Source organism: Perissodus microlepis, chromosome 8 (assembly GCF_051167445.1).
Source record: "Perissodus microlepis isolate ML-2025 ecotype Zambia chromosome 8, ASM5116744v1, whole genome shotgun sequence".
Classification (NCBI taxonomy): domain Eukaryota; kingdom Metazoa; phylum Chordata; class Actinopteri; order Cichliformes; family Cichlidae; genus Perissodus; species Perissodus microlepis.
Window position 1 is genome coordinate 3073949 of NC_140468.1, and position 19879 is coordinate 3093827.

The window sequence follows — 19879 nt, forward strand, 5'->3', positions numbered from 1 at the left end:
CTAATCTAGAGAAGAGGGTGTTTGTTTGGTGATCCCAAACCGGTTCCATAGGAGACGGGTCTGAGCTGAAGGCTCCGCCTCCCATTCTGCTGTTAGAAACTCGAAGAACCCCAAACCAGCCCGCAGTCTGAGAGCAAAGTGCTCTGTTGGGATAATATAGCACTATGAGGTCTTTAAGATATACTGAGGCCTGATCATTCAAGGCCTTGCATGTGAGCAGAAGGCTTTTAAATTAAATTCAGAATTTAATAGAAAGCCAATAAAGAGAAGCTAATATGGGAGAAATATGCGCTCTGGTACTCTCGCTACAGCGTTCCAGATCAACTGAAGGCTTTTCGGGAGCTTTTAGGGCAACCTGATAACAAAGAATTCCAGCAGTCCAGTAAATTTCCGCTTTGCATAAAATACTTCAGATGATTTCTTTTTATACATTCAGTTTCCCATGTTGTAGGTAAGTGTGATGTTGATGGTGAGGCAGGAATATTTTCTAAAGAACACATGATTGTGCTTCATTAAAGGACTAATTAGTACATCTGGTGCTGTTTAATGTGTGATGGTGGTTATAGCGCAGTGTTAGGTCATTTAAGTGCTGCTTAAAAGTCACCTCTCTTTTCTTTATTTTCTCTTTTTTTAAAGCTCTAGTCTGCCATCCACAGCACTGGTGCTAGTTCAAACAGCCAGTTGCACATGACAGTGCGTAGGCTTCTAAGTTTCCCTGCAAACAGCCGCGGTCATTAACGCCTCATCCAGGAGCTCCTTGCTGTCTGGCACTCAGAGAATCTTGTTTCACATTATGTGACACCGTGGGAATCTGAATGTTTTCAGTTACGTAAGCGAGCCTGCGTTCATTCTAATTTTGCCTTTGTGTGCCTCAAGGTGATTGTGGATGTGGACGAGTGGCTCCACTCGTTTGGTGGAGAGGAGCCATTCTGCACCCTTACGCAGTACAAGCAATAAATGGACTCAGTGGGCTGAGCTGGTGAAGGAGGTTGAATGAGTTTAAAAGCTCGATATAGCTCGGAAAGAGCGGCTTTCAACTAATCTGCGGGAAATTTAGAGCACCAGTCACTGTGATCACATAATAGATGTGTGATCAGACAGCCTGAGGGGCCTGACTTCTTTCTGTCTAATTCACGGTTTTCAGGTCTGATGTGCTGTGACATTTTCGATTTAATTTTCAAGGTGGCACACGAAAGCCCAATTTGTCTGCTTTTTATATGTCACGATTGAGATGTATGATGCCTGAGCCATCGAAATTCTGTCCATTATCTGAAGTCATTTAAAGCTTTGATTGTTAAACGGTTGATTCACCCACTTTACATAACAGTTTTCAGGGGGGTTTGAGAATAATCAAGACACCGCATCCCTGAACTTCTGTAAAAATACATTTCTGGAAAGAGATTTTGTTCTTAAAAACTTACTCCAGAGTGTATCAGTTTATTAATCACCAGAGTAGATGTTGCGCATTTCCAGTCCAGTTTATGGCGTCCTACTTTTTCCTTGAAACTTGTATTATCAGTCGAGTGTCTGGATTAAGATTTTCCTCCATGTTTTTGTTTCATGTGCTTTCTTTTTGCTCCTAGTATGTGGAGGCCATCAGTAATAAGCAGAGTGAGCTGGATAACTACATCGCTGAGGGCTACAAGAACGCTCTGTCTGAGGAGAGGAGGAGGTACTGCTTCCTGGTGGACCGTCAGTGTGCTGTGGCCAAAAACAGCAGCGTCTACCACAACAAGGTGAGAAGATATTTGATATTTTTGAATTGCTGTTGCTCCTACAACACCATAAGTTATGTTGTTCCAAAACCTGAAAAAACAAGAACTTTTATAGGTTTTAGTTTTTCTTTAGTTATCTTTGTTTTTACAGTCACAAGGCTGTGACATCACAACAACACGATTGGTCTTCTCATTGACTGTTGGTCGTGGTAGGACCACATTCATAGCTCACTGGTAACTGAGGCATTTCCCAATAAGGGTAGAAGGCTAAAATGCTGTTTTAGGACTTCCAGTTGTGTAACAGGTTTGTGTTATTGTAGGGTCTTTAACTTCCAATGTAAATCGCCTTGAGGCAACCGTTGATGTGATTTGGCGCTACAGTATATAAATAAAAATAAATAAAATTGAGTTTTGGGGCTTTATCAGCTTCATATTTGTATTCCTGGAAACAAATGAAATAGTTTTGCATGATGCGCAGATCAAAATAATCATTACTTATCTCATAGTGAGTCTTTACGCAGCCCCTCAGTTTATCTTCATCGTCTTAAAAAAGATGTTTACCTTTAAGTTATTACAACTTTAGGACCACCCAGCTTCAACCTTATTGTTTGGCTTCAGAGCCTCGGCGAAAGTATGAATGTATGTTCCCACTTGTTTGGTGGAGAGGAGCCATTCTGCACCCTTACGCAGTACAAGCACTAAAGCACTAAAATCCAATATTCCCAAAGATTGGGAATATTGGATTTCACTCCAAATGAATGATCATGTTTTCTGCCACTTTTACTGCACATACCGTACAAGCTGTGATAGGAGAAGTGTGCCGCTTTATCGTCTTCCTTTACCAATCCCGGCGACCTTCTGCATTTTTCATGTATTAATTCCATGAAAAACCCTAAAGACGCCTCAGATGCATCAGCCAATCACGACTCTGTCCTGTATCGCACTCCCTCACAAATGGTAAAATGTGAAAATGTCCGTTTCCTGTTATGTCTGTTTTGTTCAAATGTAAAATGTCAATTATTTTTAAAAAAAAGTGGCAAAGGGAAGTGTGAGAGGATGTAGAAGAGGAGGATGGGAGGGAGTGTGGAGGTCGGTGGGAGGGAGAGTGACCTACTTCTGCAAGAACACTTGGTTCAGACTCACTGTGTGTGGGTGTGAAGTGTCTGAATGGGTGATTGATAGACAGAGGGAGGAAGCACAGAACACAAACTGCTGCTGTGATGAGAAAACAGCCTTAAAAATTGTCTTAGAGGAGTTCACATTAATACTTAATTTTGAAAAAACTGTTCCCACTTTCAGCTGTTTCAGTGGATGTGAGGCTCTGAATGACTCTGATAGTTGAATTAAACTCATGTGGTGATGATAATAATCATTTGTAGTCACCCTATTTATGCATAAATACATTTAGATTTATGTAAATGTATTTTTGGGTGGTTGTGAAGCTCAGGACCAGGTAGTTGCTTCATACTCAGGGAAGCAGCTGGGGTATCACTACGTCGTTGTTTCTTTGGGTATTTGGTTGTAAGAGTATTAGAAATGAAATATAAGTTATTGCTGCTTAGCTCCACTGAACTGTTGAAACCCTGCAGGTCCGGTACTTCTTAGTTACCCTCAGGAGTACATGTACTGTGAGATGACTGCTGAAGCTCTCTGTTACTTTGGGAAATCTCGTGTTTTGTTAGTTACTGTAGGCGAGCGGCTCTCTCGCGCTGTTGTCAATCAGCCGAAAAGAAAGAATGAAAGAAAACAGAGCCTCCTTCTCCTTGTCGATTTCTGTCATCACTGCTAAAGCTCTGCCCACCTACGCTCCACCTTAACTATGTGAAAAGCTTGGATTATTATGACTCATCTTTTTCGCCGACATCCACATGAACCGAGAGAGATTTTGATGAAAACACAAAGCTTTGCGTGGGTCATACTTCATTCATCGCAATTTCAGTGATGCAGGTACAAAAAGGAAGCGCTAACAGTGTTTCCTTCTGACCTGCTTTGTTCAGTGATAATTTAAGTTCCCTGAAACAACAAAAGCTGCATTAACTGTGGATAATCTACGTATGTTGTGTACTCACAGCCTTATAGCCACAGGCGGCGTGAGCTGACACGGCCGTCTCTGAGCCCGTCGACCAAACTCTCTGTAGAGAACAAGTTTGAATCGCCACTTACATGATGTCACTTTATCAGTGCGAATTAGTTCTTGCTGCACTTTTTTTCCTTTGTGTATGTGTGAGTTTGTTTGATCATCCAACCCACACGCGGACACCTGACACTGTGGCCCACATGCGCTCAGCGGGGCCAGACAACCTTGGAACCACGCTGTGTTTATCCTCCACACCAGCCTGGCATGGTTAAAAGCCGTTTGCAGAGCAGATTCTGCTCGCCGTCTTTCTTTATTCATGAAAACTCAGAATTTCATCATTTATTCACTGATGACAAATGCAAATGAGAAGTATCTTTATGTAACTGAACTACTGTATAATGTATGGCTTCTCATCCCTCGTGGCCTGCGCTGACTGCGTGTTCTTTCTCCTTTTTCTTTTTCCCTTTTTCTTGCATCACCTTTTTGTCTGCTCGGATTATGTAAAAAAAAAAAAAAAAGTGTTGTTATATTGATGCCCACAGGGGAAAAAACACTTACAGAAGCGGCTTTATTTCAGAAGGTAAACAAACTAGAGAAATATATGTACACCCACAGCAAAAAGGGGCAAGCGCTGCTCCCAAAAAACCAGAAAAATTAACAACTCACGCTGTGGAGCTCCAGCTTTACCTGTTTATTGCGCCACAAAAAAGTGATATTCACAGCACATCTGTGAGCTTTTTTTCCTCTTTTTGTCAGCCAGGTTTTTTCTTACAAATAAGGAATATTTTATTTCTTTCTGGAATATTACATAACTGCTTAAGTGGCATACGGCGCATGTGCAGAAGAAGTTGTAAAGTGAGTACTGACTTTGGTGGATCCGCTGCGCTCTGCTAGTACCCTCTCATTTCCTTTCAGCTACAGATTCAAATGATTTAAAACTTACACGTTATTTTGACTACCAAGTATTTCTCATCTCTTTCTTTCAGGGGAAGGAGCTTTTAACTCAGAAGATCCCACTGTGGCAGCAGGCTTGTGCCGAGCCCAACAAACTGCCAGACCGTGCCATGTTTCTGGCCCAGCAGATGAGTGGTGCAACGGGCACCATGCCTCCTGGTGCTCATCACCCCGGCCTTCCCATCTCTGAGCCAATTCCTGGTGCTAAACCCCTGCCAGTGCCTCCAGAGCTGGCAGCCCTCAGGGCCAGCGGTGGCATGGGACAGCAGGTGAGTTCTTCTTCTGGCCTGATTTAGTTTGCCAAACACTGGTACACCCGTGTGCTTTGTTTCTTCACACTCACTTACGTGTTAGAAATAAACATCTGTTACTATTGTGTTCCACTGAGCTCGCTGTGGGTTTGTTGTGATAGAGAGGACTCAGGATTCAAGCTTAGACTACAATGTACAATAGACTGTATGTAAAAGATGGGTGTAGCCACCATGATGTCACTCACTGGTTAGTGAATTTTCATGAAGTCTTCTGCTGTTTTCACTGTTTGAAACAGCACAGTTCAAAGCTCATCAGCTAATCGACTTGCCGATGACAACCCGAAACCAGCAGAGTCGCCCCCTGCAGGCAGTTAGAAAAAATGCACTCAGAAGCTATGTCAGTCTTTTTTTAAAGAGTTTTAGGTCATGGACACTTTCTAACTCTTCAGGTTTGAGAATGAGAAGCCAAGCGGTCAACTGCACCGGGGAATCCCTCAACACATCCTCACAAAATCTGGGTCAAGGGAAATGAAATCATTTGGTCCTTATATCCTCAGGCTCTCTGGCACCCTGCCTCCTTCCTTCTCCTCCTGCAGGCTCAGAAATGAACACAGACTTTCAAGATTCAAAGACTTCATCATTTTAATTACGGTGGTGCAGATTAGGAGAGTTTATAACGGCAGACTAAATATACTTTGAAATTCTTTTTGCCGTCTCCCAGCTACTCCTTAAGCTTATCTTCAAATCAGCGTGAACTCAAATAGTGTTTTCACTAATCACAATTTCATGACCCAGATCTGCTCTCCTCCTTCATTATCACTAATGAGCTTCAAGATGTTGCGTAACAGCCTTTTGTGACGTAACGAGAAAAAATGTTTGCATTTTAATTGCCTGCATGCAGAGGCTGATGGGAGGTGTGGAAGGAGGGATGCCTGTGATGAATGGTACGGCCGGCGTTCATGGAGGAGAAGACTACCAGCAGTGGATGGAGGGCAAAATCGCCCAGGGCAAAGCCTCACCGCAGACTCAGCGGCACGGAGGCGAGGTGTACTCCAACACCCTACCTGTGCGCAAGGCCGCCCCAGCCAAGAGCAAGACCACACTGAGTACGGACACACACTGTGGGCTACATTTATTCTGTTGTGGTGTTTAATCTAACACAAGTCCTGGCAATAATCACACTAACTCTGCACTTTTCTGCTGAGCAAGGAGGCTGATGAAAGGACTCGTTAACTGACTTCACAATCCTAAATGTATTTTAAAATTAAGAAAGGCTCAAAAGACCATATGTAATATAAAAGTGGCAGACACTTTCTCCAGTCCTGCATGGCTGTTTTAGTTTTAGAGAACATTTGCAGTTTGGTTCAGTCTTATCAGCCTTATTTCAGCCCCAGCTCTAGCAGCTCTTTTCACAAAGAAAGCTCCACAGTGTCTCTCTGCACAGCAATAAACAGCAAAGGGACAATGAGACTTAGCTTCAAGAAGAAAGGAACCTCTAGCAGTCAAATATAAAGCAGTCAGATATAGGTGAAAACACAAAAGAGCAAAGTCTGAGGGGAAAAAACAACATAATTACAGCAGTAATATTCAAGAGGATAGAAAACGGCACTCCAAATAAATGGTTCTCTTTGTTTCCGACAGCTGGATATATGAAAAGACCATTGTTTGCTTGGCATATGAATATTGTGAGCCAGTGTTATTTCAGGGCGGTGAGTTTGCCAGCTTGTTGTGGAGTTGTTCTGCTGTTTAGTGGCAAAATGAAAATATCTTGAAAAGCAAATTTAACTTGGCATTCAGCGTGCTTTTAATCACAGTGAATGTACTGGAAAGTATATTTCTAGAAAAGAATTACTGCATCTCAGATATAGAAAAAGCTAATGAGATGACCCGGCTGCCACACACATGTTCGGTGCCGTTTTAATAAGAAAGAGGCCAAAGCAAGTGGGAATAGAAGGAGATGTGATAATAAAACCAAAGTAAGACGGTACATTTCTGAGTAAAAATAGATTCAGGGGAGAATATTTCACAAAAATATGAACAATATAAAAATCTACATTGAATAAAATCCGTGTAGATATTCTGTATGTTTCAAGCATCGTTAAGGGCTTTGTAGCAAAAACTGAAGTTTATGGCAGTGTGATAACAACTCTCTTCCTCCTCCTCCTCCTCATCTCCACAGCAGAGACCCGCACGCTGCCCCGGTCCAGCTCCATGGCAGCAGGTCTGGAGAGAAACGGAAGAACTCGTGTCCAGGCCGTCTTCTCCCATGCTGCCGGTGACAACAGCACGCTGCTTAGCTTCGCTGAGGGCGACGTGATTACCCTGCTGGTACCCGAGGCCCGTGATGGCTGGCACTATGGAGAGAATGAGAAGACAAGGATGTGAGTGCAAAATGAAATGCAGCAAAAAAAGTGACAAATGCAGTTCTGTCAGGATCACTGTAGTCAAAGCTGAATCGTTATTTCCACCTGCAGTGATTTATATTCTGCCCGCTTGGAGAGAGGAGTGACAGAATAGAGGAATCTGCGACAAACAGACATAATGTTAAATAAGTCAGAAATGGCATGATTAGCATGAAGTGGAGGAGCTGGGGCGAAGAAGGGTTGCAAAGTGGGTTGCAGAGGCAGCGGCAACTGCAGACTGTAGGTGAACAGGTCAGCCAATGCTGTGCATTTGATTTTTGTGTTGTTTATATTTGTCCTCCTTCTGCAGGCGTGGCTGGTTTCCCTTCTCCTACACACGGGTGATCACTGATGGCGAAGGAGACTCTATGCGGCAACTTCGAGTACACAAGTGGGTGTTTGCACTTTGCAGACTTCATTGTTTTGAATGCATAATCAAACTGAATGTTATTAAGTTAAATATTAATATTATTCACAGAAACCTAATAATTTTGTTGGTTAACCTGCCAGATCTCCTTTACCAGTAGAGTTGGGGTTTTTACATGAATATTAATGTTAGATGTTACTCCTTACTCGGGCAGCGGGGTGGAGCTGCGTTGTATTTCAGCAATGATGTAATCGTGCCCATGTACAGTGCTTGTGATTCCATCAAATGCACTGAAGCATTTTCCAGAAGCATCCCAGAAACGGCTCTCTGTTCTGTGCGGCACAAAATGCACAGCGAGTGTATTTTGGCCAAAGTCATGTCAAACTGCAGCAGATGAAATGGGCAGGAAAAGCATTAGGAAGCTGATCAATTTTCAAAATAAAAGACCCTGGCTAAAATCTTCTGAAATGCTTTGATTGGGATTTGATGCTGTGTGAAGGATGACACAAACCCCACCGAAGACGAAGCATCCCACACAAAAAAAATGCACTTAGGAGCTGGTGAAAGCCTCTGTCTGCTGAACGTAGTCACACATCGATGAAGCAATGAACGAGGAGGGGAGGGAGGTGGTCTCACACACACACACACACACACACACACACACACACACACACAACCCCGTTCAGCTATCCTAGTGAGGACCTTCATTGACATAATGCTTTCCCTAGCCCCTTACCCTAAACCTAACCATAACCTAATTGTAACCCTGAAACTAAAACCACATTTTGAGCCTCAAAAATGGCTTTAAATGCCTTTGTGAGGACCAGGTTGTGTGTCCTCACAAGCAGTTTTCAGTCCTCACAAAGATAGCTAGACAGGAACACACACACACACACATAACAAACTCTATATACAAATATCAGACTCTAGGCTATACTGCCTCAAAATAACACTGCAATATGATTTACTCATACTGGGAACAGTAATGCATGTTATTGTATTACATTGCATAAATATAATGTGATTGCACTGCCCCAGCACTCAAAATGATATTGTACCTTGCAGTAAAAGTAAACCAATCATGAAAGTACTTCCAAAATCAAAATCAGTCTCTTGATGACTCGCCCATATACCTTCCCTACCTAGAGACATCAAATGTTAGCGCCTGATTGGCCCAGGAGGAATTGCCCGATGGGGGATCACATGATTTACAGTTTCCTCTTTTTCTGTATACTTCTTTGTGTTTCTAGTCTCCACCATGGCAAAAGCAGCAGCACGGGCAACCTTCTAGAGAGAGAAGACATGGCTCTCCCCGTCCCTGATTATGGCATCCACTCCCGTATGGCAGCACAGAGCGCTGCTGCGCTGCACGGCAGACAACAACGCCCCTACAGTGTGGCGGTGCCAGGCTTCTCACAGGTGGGGGCTCTGCAAAACAAGCACACAAACACATGCAAACTCGCATCCACCCACATGGGTTCACACATGACACACGAGCAGTCTCACGAAACCTGGCAAAGATCTCGTCTGTCTCAGAAAGTTTGGAGGTAGCTTTCCCCCTACGTGCTGCCAGCCGGAGATGCTTCGCTTTGACTCGCTCTCTCTTAGCTTACATAAACGCACAAATCAGCTCTGCCTCGCTTCACATTCCTGGTCACAGAGGGTCGAGTGTAAGATGAGGCACAGCTCAGATTGCAGAGGTCTGCCGCTGTCGCTGAAGGAAGTGCTTCTGACAGGCATCAGCTGATAACAGAGTCGGCGTTGAGCCAGGCTAAAGAGAAGGCAGCTGTGGTGATGGAGGCAGCTTAATTTTTCAGAAGGAAAAAACAAAAGTAGCCTTACGCAACGGTAAACTTCACTACTGGCCCACCTTCCCTCCTACGCCTCACCTGGAACATTACATGTGGGCGATGCCTAATTGCTCAGCAGTCATGTAACATTTTGAAACATCTCTGCTGACATTTAAGGAAAAATGTGTTTTGTAATTTTGGTCAAGGATATGTATGTGTGGAAGTTATTCGGTCATTCACTTCTGATTCGATCTTTAATAAAGCGCACAATTTTGTTTGTTTTATATGAACATAAAAATGGAAAATATGTTAAATATATTTTACACTGTTTCACTTTTAAGTCATCAATTTCAACCAGTCAGTGAAAGAATAATGAGATGATAACCAGGAGAGGGGCTGATGTATATTGTAGTGTATTTTCCAACTATACAGTTTCTTTAACATCTCCAGTTTTCGTTTGATGATGCTGCATCTTCTTCTTTGTGTTTCTTTGTCGCCACCTTCTGACTGCTTTTGTCATTGCAACAGTTCACGAAGTTTCAGAACCAGGCTCAACTAAACTCAACAAAAATTATTTTTGTTAACCAAAATAAAAAATTAAGAGCACATTTTGTAAAATGTGCCTTTAAGAGAGAACGAAGTAAAATAAAAAATAAATAAATTTATTAATAATAAATATTATTAATTAATATTTATTTGCTCAATAAATAACAATTTATTTTTACAGATCTTTTACATTTGTGTCTTCTTGTTTTTAATAAACAGTTGAAATTGTTAAGCACTGTCTTTACCTTATTATCTTATTAGCTTATATTATCTAATCATACTGGTATGAGTGACAGTTAATGTGGTTTTCATGCTTTATTTCAGAGTTCATATTTAAAGCGCACAAACTAAACGTTTCTTTCTTCTTTGATTATGTCTTTGCAGCAGGGAGTCGAAGAGTATGAGCCCCGCTTCCCCACAAGGTAAGAACCACTCAGCTTGATTCAGTCAGTGTGTTTTTTTTTTTTTTTGTGTGCCAAGAATCAGTTTCAACTCAGTTCCAGTTCAGTCATTTCAAATGCACTCGGCAGTGTTTGTGGGTGGGAAGCCAAAGTGGAATTCTGTCCCGTTGGCTCGAGGGCTGGAATCTGGGGCATCAGTGAGAGTTAGTTTACCAAACAGCTGAAGATGGAGAGATGAGGGATTGGGACAGATCCTGGTGCATGCCAAGTTCAGACCCGCAAACAGACAACCAGCAGGACACACCACACTCTTTGTGTTGTTTTTCTTAGTTCTCCTCTGTTTGCAGCAGCGTGATAGGAATCCATAGGTGATAAGATGGTGCAGTTCTGACCGCATAGTGGTTTTAAAGAAGGCTGGCTTTATCTTTAAGTCATCCATTAGTAACAATTGTTTCTGTCTGTAAAACTAGATTACATTAATCATCTCTTAGTGCTGTTTTGTCAAAGCCACCGTGTGGCTCGTCCATGCCCAGTGAGTCCTCTGGTGTTTAGTACTGAGTGCTGCTGTTTTAACACAAACCATACTTTAGACACCTAAACCAAGTAGTTTTTAATGGCTAATCCCAACCCAGCAGTTTTTGGTGCGTAAACCTGACCGAGTCAAAGTGAAAGTAAAAAAGTGGGGACTGTTATGCAAACTAGGATCCTTAACTGATAGACCTGCTTGTGGGCTCCAAAAGGCCAGTATTCCTGAGTCCAGAGGACATTGTGCATGAAATGGGGAGTCACAGGAGGCATCTGACAAAGTGGCAGTTAATTAGACCTCAGGAAGAGAAATAGCTGATTAATTTAAGTGTAAGTCGTTTTAAGTTTCCTTTTGTTCATTAAGTTAAGAAAGAAAATCATGCTTTGACTCCACAGCACCTTCCCATCACGCCACCGCCCCCCCACGCTCCATGCAGCTCCTCCTGTCTGCTAACTGCACTCACTCAATCCCTGCTCGTTAAAACCACATCCACATTTTGCTTTAAAATGAGGCTCAGATCCAGTTAAACTTGTAGGTTATACTTGCCATGTCGGAGGGTAGACGAGGTTTCTGCGTCTGCGTGTGTCCTGGTTTTGTGTTTGCTGTTGTTTCTCCTGAGCCAGCCCACCTGGAAGCCTCTCCCTCTCTGTGTCCACAGTTCCACAGAGGGCAAATTGATTTCGACAGTGTGAGGACAGACAGACAAACAGGCACAGACTCAGCCACACGATAGGACATGCACCTCGCTGCCCATCTGTCATCCTTAACCCACCCTCTTTCCCGCCTCCCTACCTCCTTCTCACGACAATAAACTCTCCCCAAGCCGGTCAGTTCGAGGAAGACGCTTGGGTCTCTTTCTTTTTCTCCCTCTGATCTCCCTCCCTTCGTCCTTCAGTCCTGCCCTGTGCTGTCTAACTGGCCAGTAGCCACACTGGGCCGCTGGTGGAGCTTTGGTGCAGAGCCAAGCCAAAACCAGAACAAAGTGGACTCTGTGCCATCCGCATATTCAAAATCAGTGTAATGGACATTTTCTGTGAGGAAAATGTAACCTTTGCTTGTCTTTCATGCATGTACATTTCTTTTATATATTGCTGGGAGTTATATTTTCCCAACGAAGGAACCTGATTTTCACTAATGTCAGTGCTCTCAGTTAGAAAGACAGTGTAAAGAATGATATGTAAATCAGGGTGTAATCCTAAAGTGGTTGATCCCAAAGAGGATTTTTATATTATGTAAAAATGACATTGCAATCAATGCTTTTACTGGATCTTTCAGTATTTAACAATAATTTTACCTTTTCATGCTGTGAGGTTTTGTATTCCTCTGACATAAGAGGCCATGTATCGCGAGTAGTGAACAGCTCATGTAAATGTTTTCACACATGAAACGTGGGGGGAAAAAATGTGACGGGAATGTTTACTGTACATAAATGTGCCATACAGAAGTGCTTGTCATGCAGTATCTATGATCAGTTTATAAAAAAATGCACCTTATGGAAGTAATAGTCTATATTTCTGACTGTGTGTAAACAAACTTACTGTAACGTTCTCAGTGTGAGCCTCTGCGCTCGGATGGACACACAAACACACCACTCTCGGGGTCCTTTGACTGTCTGTTGTGGTGCCTGAATATTGTGCCAAGGCTGAATGGGGTCAACTAACTTACGTGAGGCTCTGAGTCGGGTTTAGTGCTGAAACTGTTTGTTCGTTAGTCAGTTAACTGATGTGTTGTGCCGATTAAATGTTTGAAATAACTTATCAGGCTTAGATGCCAAATATTTGTTGGCTTCGGGTTCTCAAATACAGACATTTGCTGCTTTTCTCTGTTTTTTATATCACTGCAAATTAAATATATTTGGGTTTTGAGCTCATTAGAAGGATATCACTTTGACATCACCAGTTAAAAAAGAAAGGATCAAGTCAGATTAATCGATTAATTGCTCATAAAAATGATTCGAGTTGGAGGCAAACTCTGGTTCATGCATGAAAGAAAAGACAACTGGTATTGCGGCGCTGCTCGGTACACGTGATACCGAAACCATTAAAAAAGTTTTTTTTTTATCATAAATAAAAAATAGGCATAAAGTTCATTTAAAAGATTCAAAATCCTTTTGTACTTTCAAAAATATTCACGTGGTGCTTCTGCTGTCGGTTAACTTCTGTGATTAATGTCGTTTTATGGGAACTTAAGACTTCACATGAACCATCAGCGGTATTGTGATTAATAGAAAAAAAACTACACTGGCTACAGAGTGGTGATTATACTGTGCTGCATTTAGCCAAAGTACAGACTAAAGGCACAGCCGCCTGCAGCTTTGAAGGGGAGAGGAATTAATTTGTGGTTGAAGCCTCATTCAGCCTTCTTGTACTGCTGTCTCTGCGATTAAAAGCCCGATTCGTTGTTTTCTCCAAACCTCAGTGAGTAAAGAATGTCAAGTTTTAACAACGGCAAGAGAAATGTTTGTCTGATTCTTTGTGTGCTCAATAAAAATACCGGTGTGCTTGTCTGTATGTCGGCCCAGTTAGTGCCTGTCTGTGCTAACCGCTGTCCCTTTGTTGACATCTGGTGTCCACGAGCTAGCCCGCTGGGACGTGAGTTTTGGCTTCTGACTCGTATGAAGTCTTTACAGAAATCTCGTCTGAGTGCTTTCTTCACCAAAGAGAGGAGGTTAAAAATGAAACTGTGCATCTCTCCCATTCCTCCTACACTGCAAAAAATGCTTTTACTAAATTGTTAATGAGGGAAATTGTCTGAAGAGTCTTGCAATATATTTTTCTGCAAGTATGTGATAAAGTAAGGCACATGCATTTAAAAAAAACAACTTTCAAGTGCTGCTTTTCTGATCTGCCACTTATAGACAGAAAAATATTTTCAGACTCTGCCTGAGACCTAACACGGACCTTTTTTGCACTGTAGAAATGTTCTCCTTGCTGCATATGTCTGTTGTCTCTGTGCTCTCTTCTTCTCCTCTCCGTTTGTCTGTCACCTAACACTCGTCTTCCCCCTTAGCTTTGCCAACCCCCCCCGTCTTTTTTCATCTCTGTTTTGATGAATTTAGAGACAAAAGTCGAGTGCAAACGACTGGAAGCTGCCAGTGTTTCTTCTTTCTCCACTAAAATAGTCCAAGGTATGGCTGACATCGCTGCAGAGATAGCACACCAATCACCTGTGGCTAATAACGCCAGCATTCACTGACGTGCTCTGATTGTGAGGGGTTTTGTTGTAAAAGAGTTACAAGAAAAAACATCTAAATATTGTATAGAGAATTTATGTATATGCATGCTTTGGGGGCACCAAAAAGTGTAACACTGATGACCTCAAATGTATGGTGAATTTCTACTCTTACAAAGTATTAAATAAATTTATTCAGCTGGATATTTTTATTGTTTCTGTTCGTTTTTTCCCTGAAGGCTTTGGTGTGACATGATGAAACTTTTACAAAACACCATTTGAAGAAGCTTTTAATTAGCCTTCAAGTGCCAAACTAGCTCGTAAAACCAATGAACTTTCATTGACAGGCAGCATTTCAACTCTCGATTCTGGCTTTAAGTTTGTGGCTGACTGAACTTTAGTCACCGCATCTTTTCTCACAGCTAACAAACTGGGGATCGCCCTCTTGCTTTAATACATTAACAAGCGGCTCTTCTTGCACATGTGACATCACCACTCTTATCAACATTTCTGGAACCGAGACCCATCATAACCTCCCACCGGGCTTGTTGCATGTACAGTGTGTGTGTGTTCTGTGCACAGTAGTACTTACACTGCATCCTGACCTGCTATACACACCCACTGGCCTGCTCCTCCTGCTGCTAGCAAAGGTACTTTTTTTAACTCAACTGTGTGTGAGTGTGTGTGTCTGTTTGTGTATTGCGATCAACACAACGTGTTCATTTTTAGTGTTTTTTAATTTTTGTAGTTGTTTTGCTTCACTGTGTGGTGGGTTCACATGCCTGTTTGCCTGTTTTTTAATTCAATCTTTATTTTCCCCCCATGTGACACGTGAATGTAGTCATAATTTACATGTAAACAGTCTCGGTGAATTTGTGGAGTTCTGATCTGTTTTTTGTCATGTTTTAATTTAATCTAAGTAAATGATGACAATAATTTTGGCTAATTTAGTAATATTAAACAAGATCTTTACTGAGTTTGACTGGCAGCCTCTGCAGACGCTGTGTTTAATGTGGTGCTGACGTTGGTGAAAAAATCCTTCTTAACCTTTGGCTCAGTGAAGGTACAGCAGTGAGATCATAATGGAAAACTGTATGCACTGAATATAAAGTGCTTTTCAGAGCAGTCATGTAAAAGTCTCACAGTGTTATCGCTGAATATATCTGGCACTGTGTTACAGATAATAATGTGGAAAAAAATCAAACAAAAGGAGCAACAGTACCTTCTAAATACAGGCTCCAGTCATCTCAGTCTTGGTCTGTTTTCCCTTTTAATACCTTTAATGATACCTTGTGTTAACAGGAAATCAAATATATATGCCTTATAATGTGCAGCCATGTTAGGAGGAAGTGTGTAGTAATTTATTTCCCTGTCTCATGTTGGAAGATGTGCGTTGGTATTTGATCCTGACTGTTGACACATGGGGATTGTTTCTGCCTTTCAGTACAGGGCCTGATTACGCCCGCTTTTGAGTGACCAAAGCCCATCGTAAGTGAATAATCTTGGGTCTAAAGTGTCTTCGTGTATCCACTTGCTTTTGAATTTTTCATTATAACTGAAAGCTGCTTCATTTTTTTGTGTTTTCTTTGCGAGCTGTGGAGTGGCTTTTGGGTTATTTCCATCGCTGTTTGTTTGTTTTTAATATGATGTGACTGCTGACCTCATCAGCTGATTGTGGGCTGTTACACTTTGCCTGAAAAACGTGTTGTTTGTTTCGGCATCATGCTCTTTGCCTCAGCTTTCTCTCTATTTGCATGACTCAGACCTTTTTTATTTTCAGCAGCAATATGGCTGAAAAAAACCCCAACCCATTGTTCCACCCTGTGCTCTTGTTGACCTCGTCTTCCGTTACCATTTTACATTTTAACAAATAAAAACCACAATCCCTTTTGCTCTTTTTCTTCCTAGCGATGATCCACCAGGCGAGCCGGCTGTGGAGGCCCCGGCCAAACCTCCCCTCTCCGACGATGAGGATGAAATCGAGGAGGACAACCTTGATGAAGCTCACTATGATTCCTTGGAGAAGACTTCCAGTCCTCCAGGGGACTTCTGAGCTTTCTTTTAATGTAAACCAGCTGTAGGTGGATCACTGGTGCACAATTTCACCCTCAACCCTAAACTGGAAGGCTCTGATTTACCCTCGGTATTACAATAATGCTACAAAATGAAAAGAATGAAATATAATCAGCAGATAAAGTGCACTACAACATGTCACGGCAACAGTAATCTCTGTAATCGCCCGGAGAAAATGTAAATAAATACTAGGATTGACTTTATATTTAACCACGTAGCAAGGAAGCCACATTCAAAAGTTACAAAAATTAAAGATGAGGTTTTCCTGATGATTGGTGACCTTGGTAAAGTGGCATTTTAGATGAGCAGCAGTGGAGCTGATTCACTTTTGTAAAGGTTTTAAAGCCTACAAGGAGCATGTGGTGTATAAAAAGAAGAATGAGAGCAGATGTTTACTCGTGCGGCTCATGTGGTTCATTTTAAAGTCAGAATTCTTGCCTCTTGTATCGTATCGTTACCCAAAGACCAATGCCTAGCTCCATGTAGACTCACAGGATCATTAGCCGGTCATTTAAAATGCAGCTCCTCCCCTCTTGCCTTGTCAATGAAAGGGCTTTAAAATTGCTAAGCTTTACACCATGTTGGGTGTCTCACCTTTGAGCCTCACCTCTCAATACTGCCTTTTCACCTGGCAAGAGCACCGTATGCTTGTCAAACAGTCCAGTGTATGCACCATAAGAAACGTCTTATTCAGAGACCGATGATCTTAAAGCACGACGGCAGAAAAAAAAGTACTGAAACACATCAGAAAGGTAGATTATATGGAAAAAGATATCTGTAGAATACGTTTGTGCTGATAGCATCACAACTGATAAGCACACTACTCGTAGTACTGTACCGTCAACTAATTCTGTACTCACAGGAAATCTTTTATCTTTCTGCAGTACTAGAGATAAGCAGCCGTGCAGGCGTTTGTACCTACACTTAATAATGAATTTCACTGGTTCTCAGATTCATGTTTGATTGTTATTGTTCGTAGTGAACAAGCACTTTATAAGATCTTCTTAAAGCAACATGTTCAGCTGAGATTTAATTCAGTAACACAATCAACAGGAGAAACTTTGTAATTGCATGTTGTTTATCTAGCTTAAGGTAATCGTTGACAGGCAAACAGGGTCACGCTAACGTAGGTTGTGTTGGTTGCACTGAGGTCATTTAAGATGTGCTCGTTTCGGTGTCTGTGGTTTACTTGTTTAAGAATTTAAAATACATTTAAATCTTAGCTTAATAAAGCACTGAAAACTACATTTAGAAAAGTCACACCATCCCTCTGCTTTTCCCACTTATTGAGTTATTGATTATTTTTTATTAGCATGAACAATTATGTGATTGCAGTAAGTGTCATGGTTCTTACTGATAATAATGATATTCTAGGGTCCAGTGTGGGTATGTGAAATTATACCTGCTCGTGTTAGGTTTGGTTTACCTTCATGTTGGAATAGCAAACTGGAAAACAGGTTTGAACTACTTAACTGCTGAATATATATCTAGGGGGAAGGACCCACATCAGGAATTATGCAAAATTTCAGGTCTCAACTTTCATTACTTTTTAAAAAAAAATGCTTTATTTTATTTATTTTTTTTCAGAAAATTATTCCAGGATGTGAAAGTTGTTTTTAAAATTTTTGTCCTTGCATCTTTCAAGTATTTGTTTCTTAAAATTATATCCAAAATTTGTGAAAGGCTCATTTTCAAAATAGGACATTTTGAAAGTTTCATATTTATCTGAGTATTTTAATATATCTTAATGGAATTTTAAAATATCTCCATAAATATAAAAAAAAATACCTCTTTAAAAATATTTCAGTGGATGAGGGTCATTCACTGAAATATTTTTTAAGAAAACCAATAACACAAGAGACCTGAAATTTTAATTCCTATTAATAAGTGATGAACTGACATAAAAATACTTTTTTTTTTTCTTAGCCTTCAGATTTCTTTTAAGTTGTTGATGAATTTCATCAGTAAATTTTAGTTAACAAACATTCCTATTCACAATAATAAAAATTACGACTTTGAGATTTGAGAAGAAACAAATTTGAATGTAACTGGTTTTAAACCCGATTTAAGCAACAACTGCAAGTCTGATTTATTTGTTTTTATACTTTTCATATTAGCAGAGCAGAATTAGCCTCAGTACTTTCAGCCCTTATTAAAGCACCCGTACCTCCAATGTAGTGAACGACGGAGCTTGTTATTACACATGGATGTAATCAGCTGTGCTCTTTCTACTCCGATGACTACACATCAAAACTATCATGCACCTTATTGTATGTGCATGCAAAACATGTATCCACCACTAGATGGCAATAAAACTCGACTTCCTCACCTGGATGTAGACGGTTAGAAAGGAAAGAGAGATTTCCTTTAAGGCTATTTTTAAAGTTTCTGGAATTTTTCACACATATTTTCCCCAAAGTCAGCTGGTATTCAGCTGTATATGTCTGAGGATATTTCCAAAAAACTCCATTGTTTTATATTAATTATGAGGAAAAATCAAATTCTGGATTCTGCAGAGATCATGCTAGTACCTTCTCATTATATCAGAGTACTTGTGTAGTACATGTATATCCATAATGATTCACCTGCATTGGGTGATTCAGTTATTCACTCTGTTTTGTGCTCTGACCTGCTATGATAATCATTTTTAATTGTCTTTCTAAGGAAACTGTTCTTGATTATTGAGATCAATTCATGAAAAACGGTTTTTCACTTCAACTATTTGCTTTATTGTTTTTATAATATATTTGATAGTTAAAATTATCAAGTCTTCATACACTTATAGCGCTATCTTCAGTTTCCCTATAGTTAATACAAAATTACACGGGATGTTTTGGAAATATCTGCATTATTTATTATTAGATGATCCCACATGTCCCAGCTCATTTTACAGTTATGTTTCAGGGGGAGATGTAAGAAATTAGCTGAAAACTATGTGACTCAGAAATATGAAAACCAATAAAACCTACGTTAATGTAACATAAGGAGTACTGTACTGGCAGTCTACACTATAATGATGTGAGTTGATGGTAAACAAATTGTTTGTTTTTTAGTTTAATTCTGACAATAAAGAATCAAGTATTTAACAATATTGTGCAGTGTTTTTTTTAATCTGTTATAATGCTCAAAAATTTAACCCTGAGAAACTTTAAAATTGATCTGTTACACTTTTCCTCATTAATTTTAAAGGTGGTCAAAGTTTTAGCACAGAATAAGATAAATAAGGATAGCTGTAAACACGCAAAGCTCGACTGGTACTCTTCAGAAATAAAAACATGGAGCTGGAACTGAACATAACAGGCTCCCTTTTATATGCTGTCCTCAGTGAGTTGCATGACACAGAGTGTAAAGATGTTGAGAATGTACCATGCATCGACTTCACCCTTCCACCTGACAACAACAGCATAGTTTCTCTGGATATTCTGCTGGGATATCCTGAGTCATCCTGCATGCAGGCGAGATGCTGCATCTGATAAATCCCATTTTTATTCCTGGCACATTATCTCAGATGGGCTGTAACCTTTTGGGGCTGACACAGAGTCATCTGATTCCATTATGATTCACTTAGGAGAAAACACAGTTTGAAGAACAATAGTGCTGGTAGAG

At 40.8% G+C, this 19879-nt stretch overlaps 1 protein-coding gene and 1 long non-coding RNA gene across 14 annotated transcripts in view; one reads left to right on the plus strand and one right to left on the minus strand.

Annotated features, from left to right (window-relative positions):
* Positions 1-19364, plus strand: part of baiap2b (BAR/IMD domain containing adaptor protein 2b) — a 75586-nt gene extending 56222 nt beyond the window's left edge. For 6 of the 13 annotated variants that reach the window (XM_084937016.1, XM_084937019.1, XM_084937021.1 and 3 more), the window contains 8 exons: positions 1584-1736; positions 4779-5015; positions 5899-6103; positions 7177-7378; positions 7710-7790; positions 9017-9185; positions 10487-10524; positions 16109-19364. In XM_084937016.1, the coding sequence (XP_084793142.1) occupies positions 1584-1736; positions 4779-5015; positions 5899-6103; positions 7177-7378; positions 7710-7790; positions 9017-9185; positions 10487-10524; positions 16109-16253 (1230 nt within the window). In that variant the 3' untranslated portion in view covers positions 16254-19364. Of the gene's footprint in view, positions 1-1583; positions 1737-4778; positions 5016-5898; positions 6104-7176; positions 7379-7709; positions 7791-9016; positions 9186-10486; positions 10525-11687; positions 14405-15644; positions 15689-16108 lie in introns of those variants that run through there. The other 7 variants (XM_084937018.1, XM_084937028.1, XM_084937026.1 and 4 more) reach the window with 6 other exon arrangements.
* On the minus strand, positions 6899-11688 carry LOC146381105 (uncharacterized). Its single transcript, XR_014800995.1, has 2 exons — positions 11576-11688; positions 6899-7351 (listed from the first exon to the last, which is right to left on the minus strand). It is a non-coding gene; the product is annotated as an uncharacterized LOC146381105 (long non-coding RNA).
* Positions 19365-19879: the final 515 nt, after the last annotated feature.